The sequence below is a fragment of the Psammomys obesus genome, unplaced genomic scaffold (assembly GCF_907164565.1).
Source record: "Psammomys obesus unplaced genomic scaffold, mPsaObe1.curated_primary_1811, whole genome shotgun sequence".
NCBI lineage: Eukaryota > Metazoa > Chordata > Mammalia > Rodentia > Muridae > Psammomys > Psammomys obesus.
Window position 1 is genome coordinate 23,856,747 of NW_026585797.1, and position 15,934 is coordinate 23,872,680.

The 15,934-nt window shown below is 37.9% G+C and overlaps 1 protein-coding gene across 2 annotated transcripts in view; it reads left to right on the forward strand.

The window, feature by feature from the left end:
* Echdc1 (ethylmalonyl-CoA decarboxylase 1) overlaps positions 1-15,661 on the forward strand; it is a 28,636-nt gene extending 12,975 nt beyond the window's left edge. For both annotated transcript variants that reach the window (XM_055599329.1, XM_055599327.1), the window contains exons 4-6: positions 908-960; positions 2,188-2,268; positions 14,410-15,661. In XM_055599329.1, the coding sequence (XP_055455304.1) occupies positions 908-960; positions 2,188-2,268; positions 14,410-14,818 (543 nt within the window). In that variant the 3' untranslated portion in view covers positions 14,819-15,661. The remainder of the gene's footprint in view (positions 1-907; positions 961-2,187; positions 2,269-14,409) is intronic.
* The last annotated feature ends 273 nt before the right edge of the window (positions 15,662-15,934 follow it).

Below are 15,934 nucleotides of genomic sequence, written 5' to 3' on the forward strand. Positions count from 1 at the left end.
AGCAATCACAGTGACAGGAAAACAAGCAGGAGTAAAACCTGCTCTTAGAGATAGAGAACCAGAATGAAGAAACTGGTGTTAAGTTGAAGAGAAGATGATAAGGAATAAGAAAAAGTCATTTAATTTGACAAATGGAGTACTAAAATGTTTTGGGACAAGGCTGAAGCCGATTATACTTGGTTGAAGAAGGTATGGCTGTGAGAAAATATGTAGTTTGTGAAAAATCTAGGAGTCAAAGCCTTAGAGGGCAAAATCCCAAAGCTCTTTATAACTTCTTCCTAGTGGGAGCAGGGGGGAGAGTCACGTTTCCCCCAGGTTACCATGAGTGGAGCTCACTCTATTCTCGGAAGCTGTAATCGTCATTCTTGGTTGTCCACTTGGTAGGGTTTAGAGTCACCATGGAAATAAACCTTTGGCATTCCTGTGAGAAGTTATGTAGATTGAGTTAGCTGGGATGGGAAGAACACCGAGAATTTGGGTGACGCTACTCCACAGGCTGGGGTCCCGGTCCTGGTGGAAAGCAAGCAGGCTGACTCAGCTCTGTCTCCTGACTGAGGGTATAGTGTTCCAGTTGCCTCGTGTTCCTGCTGCCGCTCCTCCCTTGCCATGACAGACTAAACATTATTTTGCCAGATCCCCCCTCCCTTCCTTCCTTGAAATTTTGTCCTTGGAACTTTTGCCACATCAGAGAAAAATAAGTAATTCAGGTTACTGTCTGTCTCACCTTGTGCCACACTGAGCTCAAGATCTGGGAGGGTGACACCCTCAGCACCAAGTATACTTCAGCCTCAGAGAGTTTGAAATGAAAACTGATTTTCAGAAAGATCAGCCTTGTTCTCCAAATCTGAATTTTAAAAATATTTCTTATGTAACATACTCATATTTTTGTCTTTATTTTTCTTTAAAGAATGGAGTGGCCTTATCTATGTTCATGCAAAACACCTTAACAAGATTTATGAGGTAATGTATCTTTCTTTTAAAAATAGGATTTTAGTGGTCATTACCAAGGCTTTTAGAATGCATTTTCTCAACCTGCTGAGGACATTTTATGGTGATGAGTAACTAATGATAGGAAGCTGGCTGCAGAGTCACCGGAACTAGAGTTATGGATGATTATTAGCTACCATAGTGGGTACTGGGGATTGAACCTGGGTCCGCTGCAAGAGAACAAGCACTGTAAGCCATCAGCCCTTTCTTTCTTCTTGATTTTTGTTTGTTTGTTTGTTTGTTTGTTTTTGAGGCAGGGTATTATGTAGCCCATTTTGGCCACAAACTTACTGTTAGTTATGGCAGACCTTAAACTCCCCTGCTGGCATCTTCTAAGTGACTGGATTATATGTGTGTAGTACCACATCTGGCTAGAAGTTATTCTCATTTAAGTAATCTTTTCTGTGTGGAAGTAGGGCATATTAAGAACTACTTAGTCATATTAGACCAAGAGCTTTACATTTTGGTTAGAATCTATAAAAAAATGCATACTTGGAAAGCACCTTTCATCTACCTAGTGGTGTCACACCATTGCAAGATGACTTATTTTTATGTTGTTATCTTTTAAGACAAGGTCTCACTATATAGTCCTTGCTGTGCTGGAAATCTCTAGACTTAGAGATCCACTTGTCTTCGCCTGTCATGTGCTGGGATTGAAGGTCTTTACTGACGGCCTCCACGTGTGGCCCTGTACAAACAGAAGCAGTAAGATTTCTTTTAAACACTAAATAATGCATACATGTGAGCAGCCTGTGGCCATTTAAATAGTAATGGAACTCTTTTGACGGGAATCTTAAATACTTGATATTGTAGCTCTGTGTTTAGACAGAGTTCTCCCTGTAACCCCAGCCTGACTGTAGAACCATAAAAGAGAGCAGGTTCACAGTGACTGTGCAAACAGCTGGAGAGTCTCTGGCACTCAAGGTTCATCATAGGTTCCTAATTCAGAAGACAGAGTGTGTCTCACTGTAAACCAGGCAGCAGTCCAGGCAGGTAGTTCGCTCACCTTCTGTAGCACTAGTGTGAGCGGCTGGATTTTGGCATCATCGATTTTTCTTCTGGTGGTGCACGGGTTCAGAGAGTCTCTGTCCTTGATGCTGCCCAGTATTAACACCATGACATGCTGAAGACTTAAGATGATATATAGAAATGAATAGTAAAGTTAGAATTACTCACATCCGTTTTTCCTTCAATGTACAGACTACCGTTAATAAGTGTTGCTCTGATTCAAGGCTGGGCAATGGGTGGAGGAGCAGAATTTACTACAGCGTGTGATTTCAGGTGAGATAAAAATTGCATTGCTACGGGCATAAACATAATTAGCACTTGGATTTAGTTTTACCTTAATTTCAATATTTCATATATTCTTGAACAAGATAATAAATGAACGGTTTCTTTTTAACAGTCATTGAAGTAGCTCATTTTAGCTTAGTGCAGTTATTATTAATAAGTTATAATTCATATATAAAAACGAAATATGGTGACTTTTAATAAATCAAATCCATATCAGCGAAGTTGCTAAGAAGGAAAGTCAAAGAGATACATGAAACTCTAAATCCAAGAGAATTATTCAGGAGTTAGCAACTGAAAAACGTAAGAAGAGGAGAAGCCAGGCTGTGGTGGAGCATGCCTTTAGTCCCAGCACTTGGGAGGCAGAGGCAGGTGGATGTCTGTGATTTTGAGGCTAGCCTGGACTACAAAGCAAGATCCAGTACAGCCAGGGCTACACAGAGAGAAATCCTGTTTTGGGAAAAGATGGAGGGTTGGGGGGAGGATTGAGAGAGAGTGGAAAGAAGGAAAAGAGAGGAGAGGAGAGGAGAGGAGAGGAAAGGAGAAAGGAAAGGAAAGGAAAGGAAAGGAAAGGAAAAAAAGGAAAGGAAAAAAAAAGGAAAGGAAAAAAAAAGGAAAGGAAAGGGAAAGGGACACAGATTCTACTGTGCCTGTCTTCTTATCAAGAAAGAAATTCCCTGAGATCCATTCTTTTCTGAGGTCCATGTTTTCACTGTCTGTGATATAATAAAGCAGCTTTATAGATGAGAGAACAGAGAGACAGGAAATTCTGGGAGCTGGGAGCTTTTTCGTTGAGAATGGTTTTCAGCTTTTAATAGCTAGGTACAGAGGTCATAAAATGTGATGCTTTGCACAAGCATCTTAGTGCTGTCCCAAGGACTGTGGGAACAACTGAGGAAACCACTGTAATTTTCTTATATGCTTGTTCCGAGAGCCATACAAATGGAGTAAGACAGTATTGGACTGTTCAGTATTGACAGCTTTGAGAAATGCCTGGAGCTTTAACATATAGCAGAGAATGGTGTTTGCAAGAAAGTTAGATGCTTTATTTTTAAAAATACACTTGATCCTTTTACAGTTCAAAAATGGTTTGTATATTGTACCTAGGATGGGAGGACAGCAGGGAGCCTGAGCCTGGCACCAGATAACACGGGTTTGCACTCTGTTGGCTCCTTTTACTTGTTGGACTTGGGAAAGCAGCTATTTTAACTTTTTATGTTTACCTTAAATATTTAGATACATTTCAGTGAGGTCATGAATATATATATATATATATATATATATATATATATATATTTTAGCATAAAGCTTAACCTTAATGTACACAAAATATTAAAATAGTCTTTAAATTACCTTCTCTTACCACCATTTTTTTTTCTAGTAGAAATGTCAATAAAATATTTGTCATCCTTTAAAACTACTCTTTGTTTGGTGTACTTTCAGCATTAGGACTAATCTTGGTCTTATTTTGTTTTTTAAAAGTGTAAAACTTTGTAGCAATACAATTTACATATTAAGTAATGCTTACAGAATGATTTGGTATGATTTTAAACAGAACACAAGTTCAAGTCCTAAAGTCCTCCCCCAGAATGCACATTTTTAAAAATCACTTTTTTCTTATATTTATTTTATGTTTATGAGTGTTCTATCTGCATGTACCACCTACATGCCAGAAGAGGGCATCAGATCACATTATAGATGGTTGTGAGCTACCATGTGATTGCTGGGAGTTGAATTCAGGACCTTTGGAAGAGCAGACGGTGCTCTTAACTGCTGAGCCACCTCTCTAGCGCTAAAATTCACCTTTTAAAAGGATTTATTTTATCTTTGTTTTTTGTATGAATGTTTTTCTTGCTTGTATGTGTTCCCACAGAACCCAGAAGAACATCAGGGCTCCAGGAACTGGAGTTAGGTCAGTTCGGAGCTGTGATATAGATGCTGGGAATCGAACTCATGATCTTGTCCAGAAGAATAAATGCTCTTAGCTGCCAAGCCATCTTTCCAGCTTCTAAAATCACTTTGTCTAAACGTGTTCATTCCTTCTTTTCTATTCATTGTGTAGAGTTCATCCTCTGAAATGTTGGCAAATATATTAAGAGAAAAGTTTCAGTCAATTTTTGACCCAATTTTCGATGGTAAGGACATCTGCTCTGGTAAATAGCATTTTGGATATTTCAGGTTATGTTGGTTAGAGTTATAAATGTTTTAAAAATAATCTTATATTTGCTCAGATAAATTACATCAAATGCACCCATTTTTTAAAAATTTATATTATATTTTATTTTTTATATTAATTTTATTTTCTTAATATTAATCACAGGTTATTTACTTTGTATCCCAGCCGTAGCCCCCTCCTTCCTTCCCTCCCAATCCCACCATCCCTCCCTCATCTCCTCCCTGTCCCTTTCAAAGTCCACTGCTAGGGGAGGTCTTCCTCCCCTTCCATCTGACCCTAGTCTATCAGGTATCTTCAGGACTGGCTACAGTGTCCTCCTCTGTGGCCTAGCAAGGCTGCTCCGCCCTCAGGGGGTGGGGGGAGGGAAAGGAGTCAGTCATTGAGTTCATGTCAGAAATAGTTCCTGTTCCCCTTACTAGGAATACCCTCTTGGATACTGAGCTACCATGGGCAATATCTGAGCAGGGGTTCTAGGTTATATCCATACATGGTTCTTGGTTGGAGAAACAGTTTCATAGAGGACCCCCATGCCCTGATATATTTTGTCCTTGTGGAGCTCCTGTCCTCTCCTGGTCATATTAACTCCCCCTTTTATCATGTTCCCTGCACTGTACCAAAGGTTTGGTTATGAGTCCCAGCATCTGCTTTGATATGCTGCTAGGTAGAGTTTTTCAGAGACCCTGTCCTGTTTCCCATGTCCCTCCCATTTGTCTTTCTAAGTGAGGATTGATCATCTTACCTGGGGTCCTCTTTCTTGTTTATCTTCTTTAGGTGCACATATTTTAGTATTTTTATTCTATCTTATAGGACTGTATAAGTGAGTATATATCATGTGTGTCTTTCTGCTCCTGGGATACTTCACTCAGGATGATCTTTTCTAGATCCCACCATTTGCCTGCAAATTTCATGATTTCGTTGCTGAGTAGTATTCCATTGTGTAAAAGTACCACAATTTCTGTATCCATTCCCCTGTTGAGGGACATCTGGGTTGTTTCCAGTTTCTGGCTATTAGGAAAAAGCTGCTACAAACATGGTTGAGCAAATGTCCTTGTTGTTTACTTGAGCTTCTTTTGGATATATGCCTAGGAGTGGTATAGCTAGATCTTGAGGAAGCACTATTCCTAAATGTCTGAGAAAGCACCAGATTGATTTCCATAGTGGTTGTACAAGTTTACATTCCCATCAGCAATGGAGGAGGGTTCCCCTTTCTCCACATCCTCTCCAGCATGTGTTGTCACTTGTGTTTTTAACCTTTCAAATGCACCCATTTTAATTGTGCAGTATAATAGAATTTTAATGGGTACATATAGCCATGTAACCCCACAGTTCAGATAGAGAAAAAAAAATTTTTTTTTCAGAAGTGTAAACTTCCCTATTTCTTACATTTCACTTCCTTGAAAATATGCTCACTGGTATCCACTAATAAACTTCTGCTATTGGGCTGTCCAGAATATTAAGGGTCTATTTTTACAATCTAGGTGAAGATTGCTTATTTGACAGTGTCTTTGGCCTCCCTGGAGAGCCAGCTGCCTCACACTGTGTAAACCTATTATTCCCATGTTCTTTTTTTTTTTTTTCTTGTAATTCTATATCTTATTCCTTGATCAGATATTTCCACAAATAACTTGACAACCAGGATAGAGAGGAGGCATTGAAGAGACTCGGGCCTGGGTTTAGGTATCACCACCACCATTTGCAGGTGATCTTAAGGCTTTTTTACTATTGAAAACTCAAGTTTCCTCCTCTGTAAAATGGGCATCATTGACCTGAGGCATGTAAAGGCTTTCTATCTAGTGAATAAAAGTTATTTTACAATTTACACTTATTTTAAAAATTGTCTATTTAGTTGTCTTTGTTCATTTATTGGTTCAATTATTTACTTGGGGAAATACAGTTTTGAGTTTGGTGTATGTTTGAGATTATCAGTGTCCTGTCAGATGAATATCTTGGGAAAGTTATATTCTGTTCTGTGGGTGGGTTTCACCCTGACAGTTGCATCCTTTGCATTACTGAGCTTTTGTATTTAATGCAGCCCTACTCATTAGTGTTTCCTGTGTCTCAAACATAGCAAACCATAGCTCTGTTCAGAAGAGCATTAGTTGTGCTGGTATCTTGAAATTCCTAAAGGAATCTCAAAGTCACGGGCCTTACATTGAGGTCTTTAGTTCATTTTAATTAAGTTTTGAGCAATGTAAGGATGTCCACTTTTTATCTTCTTCATGTGGGGGTAGCCAGGAATGAAATGCAGGCTGTGTCCTCTTTGTCTTTATATTGTCTTCTCAGCACACTTATTAGCCATAACATCATTTCTTCCTTGATTCCCAGTGCCTGTTTTTTTTTTTTTTTTATCTCCTCCAGCCCCTTTGGTTTTCATCACTTTTCTCATTTATAGAGTCCCAAATATGAGACCTCTGAAACATCAGCTCATGTCTTTCTTTTTTATTTTATTAGCAGCATGCTAATGAGTTTTGCTGTTATGTGAGGTGCGATCTTTCTGTGTAGGCAAGTGCAGATGAGCTGGGATTCTCTCCACCTCATCCTCCCAAATTCTGGGATTACACGATTGTACCTTTCTACACTTGGCTTTCAAAGAAAGATCATTTTTTTCTGGTATGGGATCTCATCAAGAATCTATTTTGTTTGATACATATATAGCCAGCCTTACCTTTTTGTGATTAACCTTTCTGTCTTTTTATATGTACCTGCTATATAACCAAGTGTAGATAGGTTACATGAATTAAGATCATACTTTCTTTTTTTGTTGGTACTAGGTACTGAATCATGGACACATTGGGCAGCTGCCTCCCACTGAGCTACATCCCCTGTCTACCTTTTTGCTATTTCAATTTTGAGATGAGATCTCACCAATTCACTCAGTAAGGTCTTAAAATGTTGACCCTACTTCTGTCACAGGTTTTTAAGAAACTAGGATTAGCAAGCTACATACCAGGCCAGGCCAGGGTGTTCTCCGTTTATTCAGTGTTTCAACGTCTGCCTTTTAATTGATGGATTTGTTCTGGTTTTTTTGTTGTTGTTGTCGTCGGATTTTTTTAAATTTTATTTTTCTTTATTAATTACACTTTACTTACTTTGTATCCCCCCCCCCCCGTGGTTCCCTCCCTCCTCCTGTCCCAATCCCTCCCTTCCTCTACCCTCTGCATGCATGCCCCTCCCCAAGTCCACTGATAGGGGAGGACTTCTTTTCCTTCCTTCTGATCCTAGTCAATTTGGTCTCATCAGGAGTGGCTGCCTTAACCTCTTCTGTGGCCTCGTAATGCTGTTTCCCCTTCAGGGGAGGTAATTAAAGAGCAGGCCAATCAGTTCATGTCAGAGACAGTCCCTGTTCCAATCACAATGGAGCCTACTTGGATACTGAACTGCCATGAGCTACATCTGTGCAGGGGGTCTTAGGTTATCTCCATGCATAGGAATACCCTTGAACTCATTGACACAGGAGACAACTTCCTGAACAGAACACCAACAGCACAGGCTCTAAGAGCAACAATCAATAATGAGACCTCATGAAACTGAAAAGCTTCTGTAAAGCAAAGGATACTGTCCTCAGAACAAAAGGACAGTCTACAGATTGGGAAAAGATCTTCACCAACCCTATATCTGACAGAGGGCTAATATACAGTATATATAAAGAACTAAAGAAGCTGAAAAGCAACAAACCAAGTAATCCAATTAAAAAATGGGGTACAGAGCTAAACAGAGAATTCTCTGCAGAGGAATATCGAATGGCAGAGAAACACTTAAAGAAATGCTCAACCTCATTAGCCATCAGGGAAATGCAAATCAAAACAACCCTAAGATTTCACCTTACACCCATCAGAATGGCCAAGATGAAAAACTCAAGGGACAACACATGCTGGAGAGGTTGTGGAGAAAGGGGAACCCATCTCCACTGCTGGTGGGAATGTAATCTTGTACAATCACTCTGGAAAGCAATCTGGCGCTTTCTCAGACAACTAGGAATAGCGCTTCCTCAAGATCCAGCCATACCAATCCTAGGCATATATACAAAAGATTCTCAAGTACATAATAAGGACATTTGCTCAACCATGTTTGTAGCAGTCTTATTTGTAATAGCCAGAAGCTGGAAACAGCCCAGATGCCCCTCAGTGGAGGAATGGATGCACAAATTGTGGTATATCTACACAATGGAATATTACTCAGCAATAAAAAACAAGGAAATCATGAAATTTGCAGGTAAATGGTGGGATCTGGAAAAGATCATCCTGAGTGAGCTATCCCAGAAGCAGAAAGATGCACACGGTATATACTCACTCATACAGACATATAATATAGGATAAACCTACTAAAATCTGTACACCTAAAGAAACTAATCAAGAGGGAGGACTCTTGCTAAAATACTCAATTCCTATCCAGAAAGGCAAAGAGGCTGGACATCAGAAGAAGGAGAAAAGAGGGAACATGTCGAAGCCTGACAGCGGACCTCTGAAAAGCTCTGCCCTGCAGACTATCATTGTAGATACTGAGACTTATGGGCAACCTTTGGGCAGAGTACAGGGAATCTTAGGAAAGAAGTGGGAAACAGTAAGATCTGGAGAGGATTTGTTCTGTTTTATACTCATTTTTGCTTATATTTTTTTACCAGAATGAATATTTGGGTTCAACATTCTGATTTATATTGATTGCTGGATTATACTGATTGATAGAATCCAGAATGGCTCCAAAGACAAATGACTGGGCATATCCATGAAGGATTCCTTAAATTAGGTTAATAGAAGTGGGAAGTTCCTCCGTAACTGTGGGTGATACCATTTCCTCTCTTGGGGTTCTGGACTGTATAAGAAGGGGAGTGTACGCATTGTACTCTGATGTCATACCTTTCTTGCCTTTCTGCACTCTTGTGCTCCAATTTGTTTCTTGTTAGGAATTTTGACAACACAGTGAGATGGGTAACTATCACAGATTCCACAGTCACTCTGCATTTTTGTCAAGTATTTTCTTGAGTCATAAATGAAGATGAAAGTTTTCCTAAAAAGGAGTTCTTATGGCATTAGATTTATTCATGTTGTTGTAGGTTATTCAATAGTTTAGAAACTAAGTTTTGAAAAGGCAGTCCAACATTTTGGTTCTGTTTATGTCCAACGTAAATGTTCTGTTCCATGACTTGTTACAAAATCAAAACCTAGGAAACCATGACTGTCGAAAGTGGGCATTTGGCAGCTCCTCTGGAGCCCTCCTTTACACTTAGGCACAACCTCTCAGTTCAATACATTGGTGTTGTCATAATGCTGCTTGTCATGACTTCTGTTGTTAAATTCAGTGTTCCGTAACATAAAATATGCTTTCCCATTTCAACTTCTTACACATAGGATAACAGAAATAATGTGAAAGAAGAGTCAGCAAACTCATAAGAATATTTTTGTTGTTTTTTATTTGATAATTAAGGACTTGTTTCAGTTAAATTTTACTTTTTACTTGGAAACTGTAAAATTGTTTTGATGTAGGAGATAATTTACGAAGCTCCCAACCTCTTGGAAAACCAGTTTAAGTGAATGGATTCTTGAAAGAGGTCATTTCATACCATAGCACCCTCTGCTGTCATGACTTCAGACTGCATTAGGTTGCTGCTGTGTGTTCTTTGAGGATGCAGTCACTTGGACTTTGTAGGTGATGTGAAACTAAATAGGAAAAGCATAAGTTGGTTAAATGCTTTCCTTATTTTACCTAGAGATACAAGTGCCTACAGAGTATGTAATTCAAATATGTAATTATATAAATATAAAAATCTTTAAAGAGTTCTAAGATACATGCAAACAGGTACTAATACACTTAATATTCTTCCATAGGTTCACAAGAATTTATAGATGCTCATTTGAGAAAATAAAAACCCTTTAATGTTATATCAGGTGCTCTTCAAGTGCTAGATCTTTGTATCTCTTTCATATTGATATTCCTCTCTGTAATTCAGAATAATTAGGATTCAGGATGAAAGAAAAAAAATATCAGAAAAAAACACCATTTTTTTCTTTTCTTTTTTTTTTTTTTTTTTGGAACAGGATTTTTCTGTGTAGCCTTGGCTGGCTTGGACTTGCTTTCTAGATCAGGCTGGTCTCAAACTCACAGATCTGCCTGCCCCTGCCTCCCTGAGTGCTGGGGGTTACAGACATGTGCCACCATACCTGGCTCACCACAGACTACTTAATTTTGATATACTGTGTCATTTTAGAGTTTAATGCATATTAGGATGTTACTAAATATTTGTTATATATATATAATTATATCTCTCTTATTGGATATATGCAATAACATACCTGCCGCATTTTAAAAACAGCTTTCCAGTGAAAGCATGGTCACTTTTACGCAAATGATACTATCATTAATTGAACATTTTTAGCACCTGGATATGCCAGGTATAGCTACCTACAAAACATATATGTCTTAGGTTTCTAAAATTTTTATTAGTATGTATTTTTTTTGTTAAAGAATTTACTCATAGTTAATTATGGTATCCCTCCTCCATATGAGGATTTTGCACTTCCTGTTATCAGTTACGTGTAGTCAACCACAATCTGTAAGTATTAAATATAAAGATCCAGAAGGAAATACTTCTTCAATTTTAGATTGCATACTCTTCTGAGTGGCCTGGTGAAATCTCCTGCCATTCTATTCTGTCTGCTTGGAGGTAAACTATCCCTTTGTCCAGTACAGTGCTGATGCCTGCTCATTAGTTGACAGGAGCTGTCTAGGTAATCAAAGCCTCTGTCATGGTATCCGTGGGCCTGAACTCATGTAATTTTTATTTAATAATTGCTGTACAATACAAGAGTAGTAATACTGGGAATCTTACTTCAGTATATAGTCAAAATTGGTCTAATTTATTACTGGCCTTAATGTTTTAGCTGTACTTCATTAAATCAAACTTTCCTGTTGGTATATATTTAGGGAAATTACATATAAGATTTGGTGCTAGGTGTGTTATCGTCTATAGAGAAAGGACAGCCAATAGAAAAGTTTTTTTGTTTAAATAAAGAAGAGATTGATTCTTTACCATAGAAGTTTGAAAAGCATTATCCTGGATTACTGAGCTCTTTTAAAATCCACATCCCAAGAGCAGCTATAGTATTAAAGAGGGCTCCTAGAGAATTGCCTGCTCATTGACCTTTATTACTAGCCCCAGTTACAAGGAAGCTAGTACCTTGTATAATACCTCAGTATAGATTGCATTAGTTGATGTTTTCCTCAGTGCCTTAACAGCTCTGTGATAGTGTTTTACTTGACTGCCTATAAACATCAAAAGCCTTCACAGTACTGTACTAAAAAAGTAATTTCCTATTTAAAGTATGTATTCTTGCTCCTTTTAACTTTGACTTTCTTAGCTTCAATTACCTGGAAATCATGCTGCTGACATTTTCATCCAAGCAGCTGTTCTCTTTCCAGGTGAAATGTATTTTGGCAGATGGTGATAACTTAATAATAACAAATATCCCTTTCCAACCCTGTAGTCACCAGCTGATAATATAAATCTATTGTGTGCAGTTGTCAGAAACAGTTTCTTGAACCAAAACTTTTATGTAAGTCTTTCCAAGAGAAAATGGCCTTGAAAACAAAACAAAACAAAAAAACTGGGGACTAGGGAAATAAACCAATTAAAAGAATATTAGCAATATTAGTTTTCAACAATTTTTATGCAAGGAAATATACTAGCTATGCATTGTCTACTGTTTCACTTGACCTTCATGATACCAGTGCTTTACCATTTTTTAATGTTTATGGTGTTACCTATTTTCCTAGTTTCTCTTAAGAAACCTTAAAGGCATAAATGTGTTTTCTTTTCTCCTTTTCATAATCAGTTTGAATCCTCTAGTTCAGCTTCATGTCTAGATGAACAAAGTATTATTTTTCATTATTTGGAAAGACAAAAGCATGCATCTGCCTTATGGTCTCCATTCATGTAACTGTGTTTCACAGTGTAGATACAGTTCTTTTAATTTTGAGTGCATTAAGGATTACAGAATATTAGACAAGGATTCTAGCAGACACAGTTACTGTGCTGACCTGTTAGCGGTTCTACTAAATCATAATAAAAGCTAATATTCAAAGTTTATGTGTGAAGCTACCAAATACTTTAATATTGTTAAGTAAAAGAACAACATAATGCACTATCATAGGTTTTAAAGTAAAACATATAGTTTCTCTGATGCCATGTGTGAAGGAATTGGAAAGTACGTGTTCTACGTACACATTTGACACCTAATGTTTCTATGGCAAGAGAACCACTCAATGAGTGCTGGTTTATAGACAGCCAAACTTAAGCCAAGAAACTAAGTAACTTCTTAGGGTTTAAACAGTGACGCTTGACCTGCATCCCCTGTCCAAGTATCATGCTACACTGGCGGCTCAGCAGGTATAGGTGCCTGAATTCATGCAGTCCCTCATGGCAGAAGGGGCGAACCACCTTCAACAAGTTGTCTTAAGACTGGCATGTGTGTGCTGTGCTTGGTGTGTACATATATACAAACAGTTAAAAATCTTTGCCCAGGGTGGGGAGTTGTTTTCCTGTAACTGTTCCATCCAGATAGCTGTGATAACCAACATCTGATGAGTTTCATTCATCATTCACCATTATGTCAGTGACATGCAGAATTTTTATATCAGAGGGAGTTTGTTTTATAAAATAAATAGTATGTCTTTGTAATTATAAGGGCTGTCTTTAGTATGGGTTCATAGATTCTCCCTAGCAATAAGCATTCCAGGTGATAACTAGTTAACTGCATGTGAATGCTAGAATTACTATATAAGCCTAGGAGATGGTGAAGCAGTTTCTATTTTGGGATACATCTGATTGATTCAACCCTTTCTTCTTAAATTAAATTTTCTAGGACTTGAAACTTTGTGAGGCTAATAAAGGATTTTGTCAAAGGTTTCCTGCTGAGTGCTATGTATTTCTGTCATTGTTGAGATACCTTTTGTTGTCATCAATGGATTTTCTAAAATTGTTTTATGTATATTAAATGGTGTGTCAGCACAAGCATACTATGTTATTTATAAAGAACATATGCAGGATTATAGTGCATCCTTTTACAAGGATTACTTGAGGATTTACTAGTTGTAAAATAGGATTCAAAAGAGCATATTAGGTCAGTAAGATGGCTGGGTGGGTGAAGGCACTTCCCAACAAACCGGACAACCCAACCAAGACCCATCTGCAAGACTGACATGGTGAAAGAGAGAACCAACTAATCTCCATATATATGCCATCGCATGTGTACCCACAAACATACATGAAAGATAAATGTGATAGAACTTTTCAAACATACAAAATTGACCTTGTATAATAAACCATATATAAGGATGGTTGCCTAGGTTGTTTAGAAGCAAAGGATTGCTAATAATACATGGCCATTGTGCTATTTCATGCAGCGTTATCTACATTGTATGTTAACTCCCATTATTCTCTTTATGAATTACCCTATTCATAGAAACAGTAGTCGGGGACAACCAGTAGGAACTTCCTGCTCAGTCCAGTTTAAGCTATTGCACCTTCTATACTGCTATTCCTGATTCTGCTTTGGTTTAGCTGTGATTAGTGCCAAGAGAGAAGGGTCCAGACAGTGAAGTCTATGACCTAGGATCAAGTACTGCTGTTACCAAAGCTCAATGGCTTTGGCTGAGCTACTTAGCTTCCATTGCATGTTTCTTCAACCATAAAGTGAGTGTTTATGTCACCATTACTCTGAAAATTTATTAACATAAAGTTCCTCAAATGTGAGGCTGAGCTCTTTTCAAAGCTTGGAAAAGCTAAAACAAAAATATTGCTTTCAAAAGCAAATGTTTGTTGAATAGTGTATGGTGAGTTCTAGCTGGGGATATTTTCCAACATTGTTTTTATGTCAGTGATCTCCTGTCAGACCTGAGGCACTTACTTCTTCACTGTTCTAGTATGCACATGGAGTTACAGTTCTCCGTTTTTGCTTTTACAGGTTAATGACTGTGGACAGTGTGATCAGGTTTGTCCACAAGGACATGGGTATAGTTCCAAGCTGGGGTGGCACCAGCCGCCTGGTTGAAATCACTGGCAGCAGACAAGCTCTCAAAGTGTTAAGTGGCGCTCTCAAACTGGACTCCACGAAGGCTTTAGCTATAGGTTTGGCTGATGAGGTCCTGCAGACGTCAGATGAAGCTAAGGCTCTAGAAGAGGCACAAGAATGGCTGCAGCAATTTGTCAACGGACCTCCAGATGTCATTAGGGGTTTAAAAAAATCTGTTTGTTCTGGCCGAGAACTGTATTTAGAGGAGGCATTACAGAATGAAAGGGATGTTCTGGGAACACTGTGGGGTGGACCTGCAAATTTAGAGGCAATTGCTAAGAAAGGAAAACATACTAAATAGGTTCTAAAATGTGGGTGTATTACAGGTGAGGCTGCAGCGAGAACATGGATGGAAGTGAGGTGGTATTAAAAATGAGCAGTAGAATTCATTTGAGGTTGACTGTTAATATGCTTATTTGGTTTGGGTAGCATTTTCCATATTTAAATTCATTGCTGTATTTTTCCCTTTATCATTTGTTTAAATCACTTCTACCAATTTCTACATTCCTGTAGTAATTCTTAGCCTGGACTTGTCTTTTGTAACATACTTAAGTTTGAAGGCAGGGTCTTAAACTTGCTATGTAGTCAAAGGCAGTCTTGATCCTCCTGCCACCACCTCCCAAATGCTGGTGTATATTATTGTGTCTAGCTATTCTGTTCTTTCAGAAGTTGAAATATTTTATAAAAACAAAAAGGCCTCAACAAATCTTTCATATGAAGCAGAAAGCAGGGAGAGATTTGAGAGGCATATATGAAATATCAGTCATTTTTTTCTACTCTGTACAGTTAAGCTACTGATGGGAAATGGTCCATCATTAAAAAAGGATTGGTGCATCTTTGTCTGTGAATTTGAAGCTGTCTTCTCAACTGTCTTCTATTTTAAAAGACCCACTAAACAGGGAAAACCACTATGTAGAGCACTGACTGGCTGTAAAAAGAGCTTTGCATTGTTCCCTGGAATTCTCAAGTTAATAGTAAAACAATAGTGTTGATGGGGATTTAAAAATCAAACTATTAAATATTCATGAAGCATCTTTAAACATTAATTTTCACAAGATTTATTTTTTAATAATACATAACTTTAGTTTTTGTGTGGCGATCGTTTAATAACTAAATTTAATAAAAACACATAACCTAACCTTTACATTCATCTCAGAATTCACTTCTTTAAAAGTGTATGTCTAAGAATGAAGTTGTCTTAACTAGTCTCAACAAGTAAAAGACATTCAAATAGTGACTATTTTTACTTTTTTTGTCTGTTGTAGCACTGTTACCTTGGTAATTCTAATAAAGGTTAATTTAGAAGTACATAACACATGATCCTACTTTCTAAAGGAAACAGAGATATGTTATCTCCAGAGACGAATTATCAATTCTGTGTTCACCAAAACTTCCTACCTTGCCAAACCAATATAAA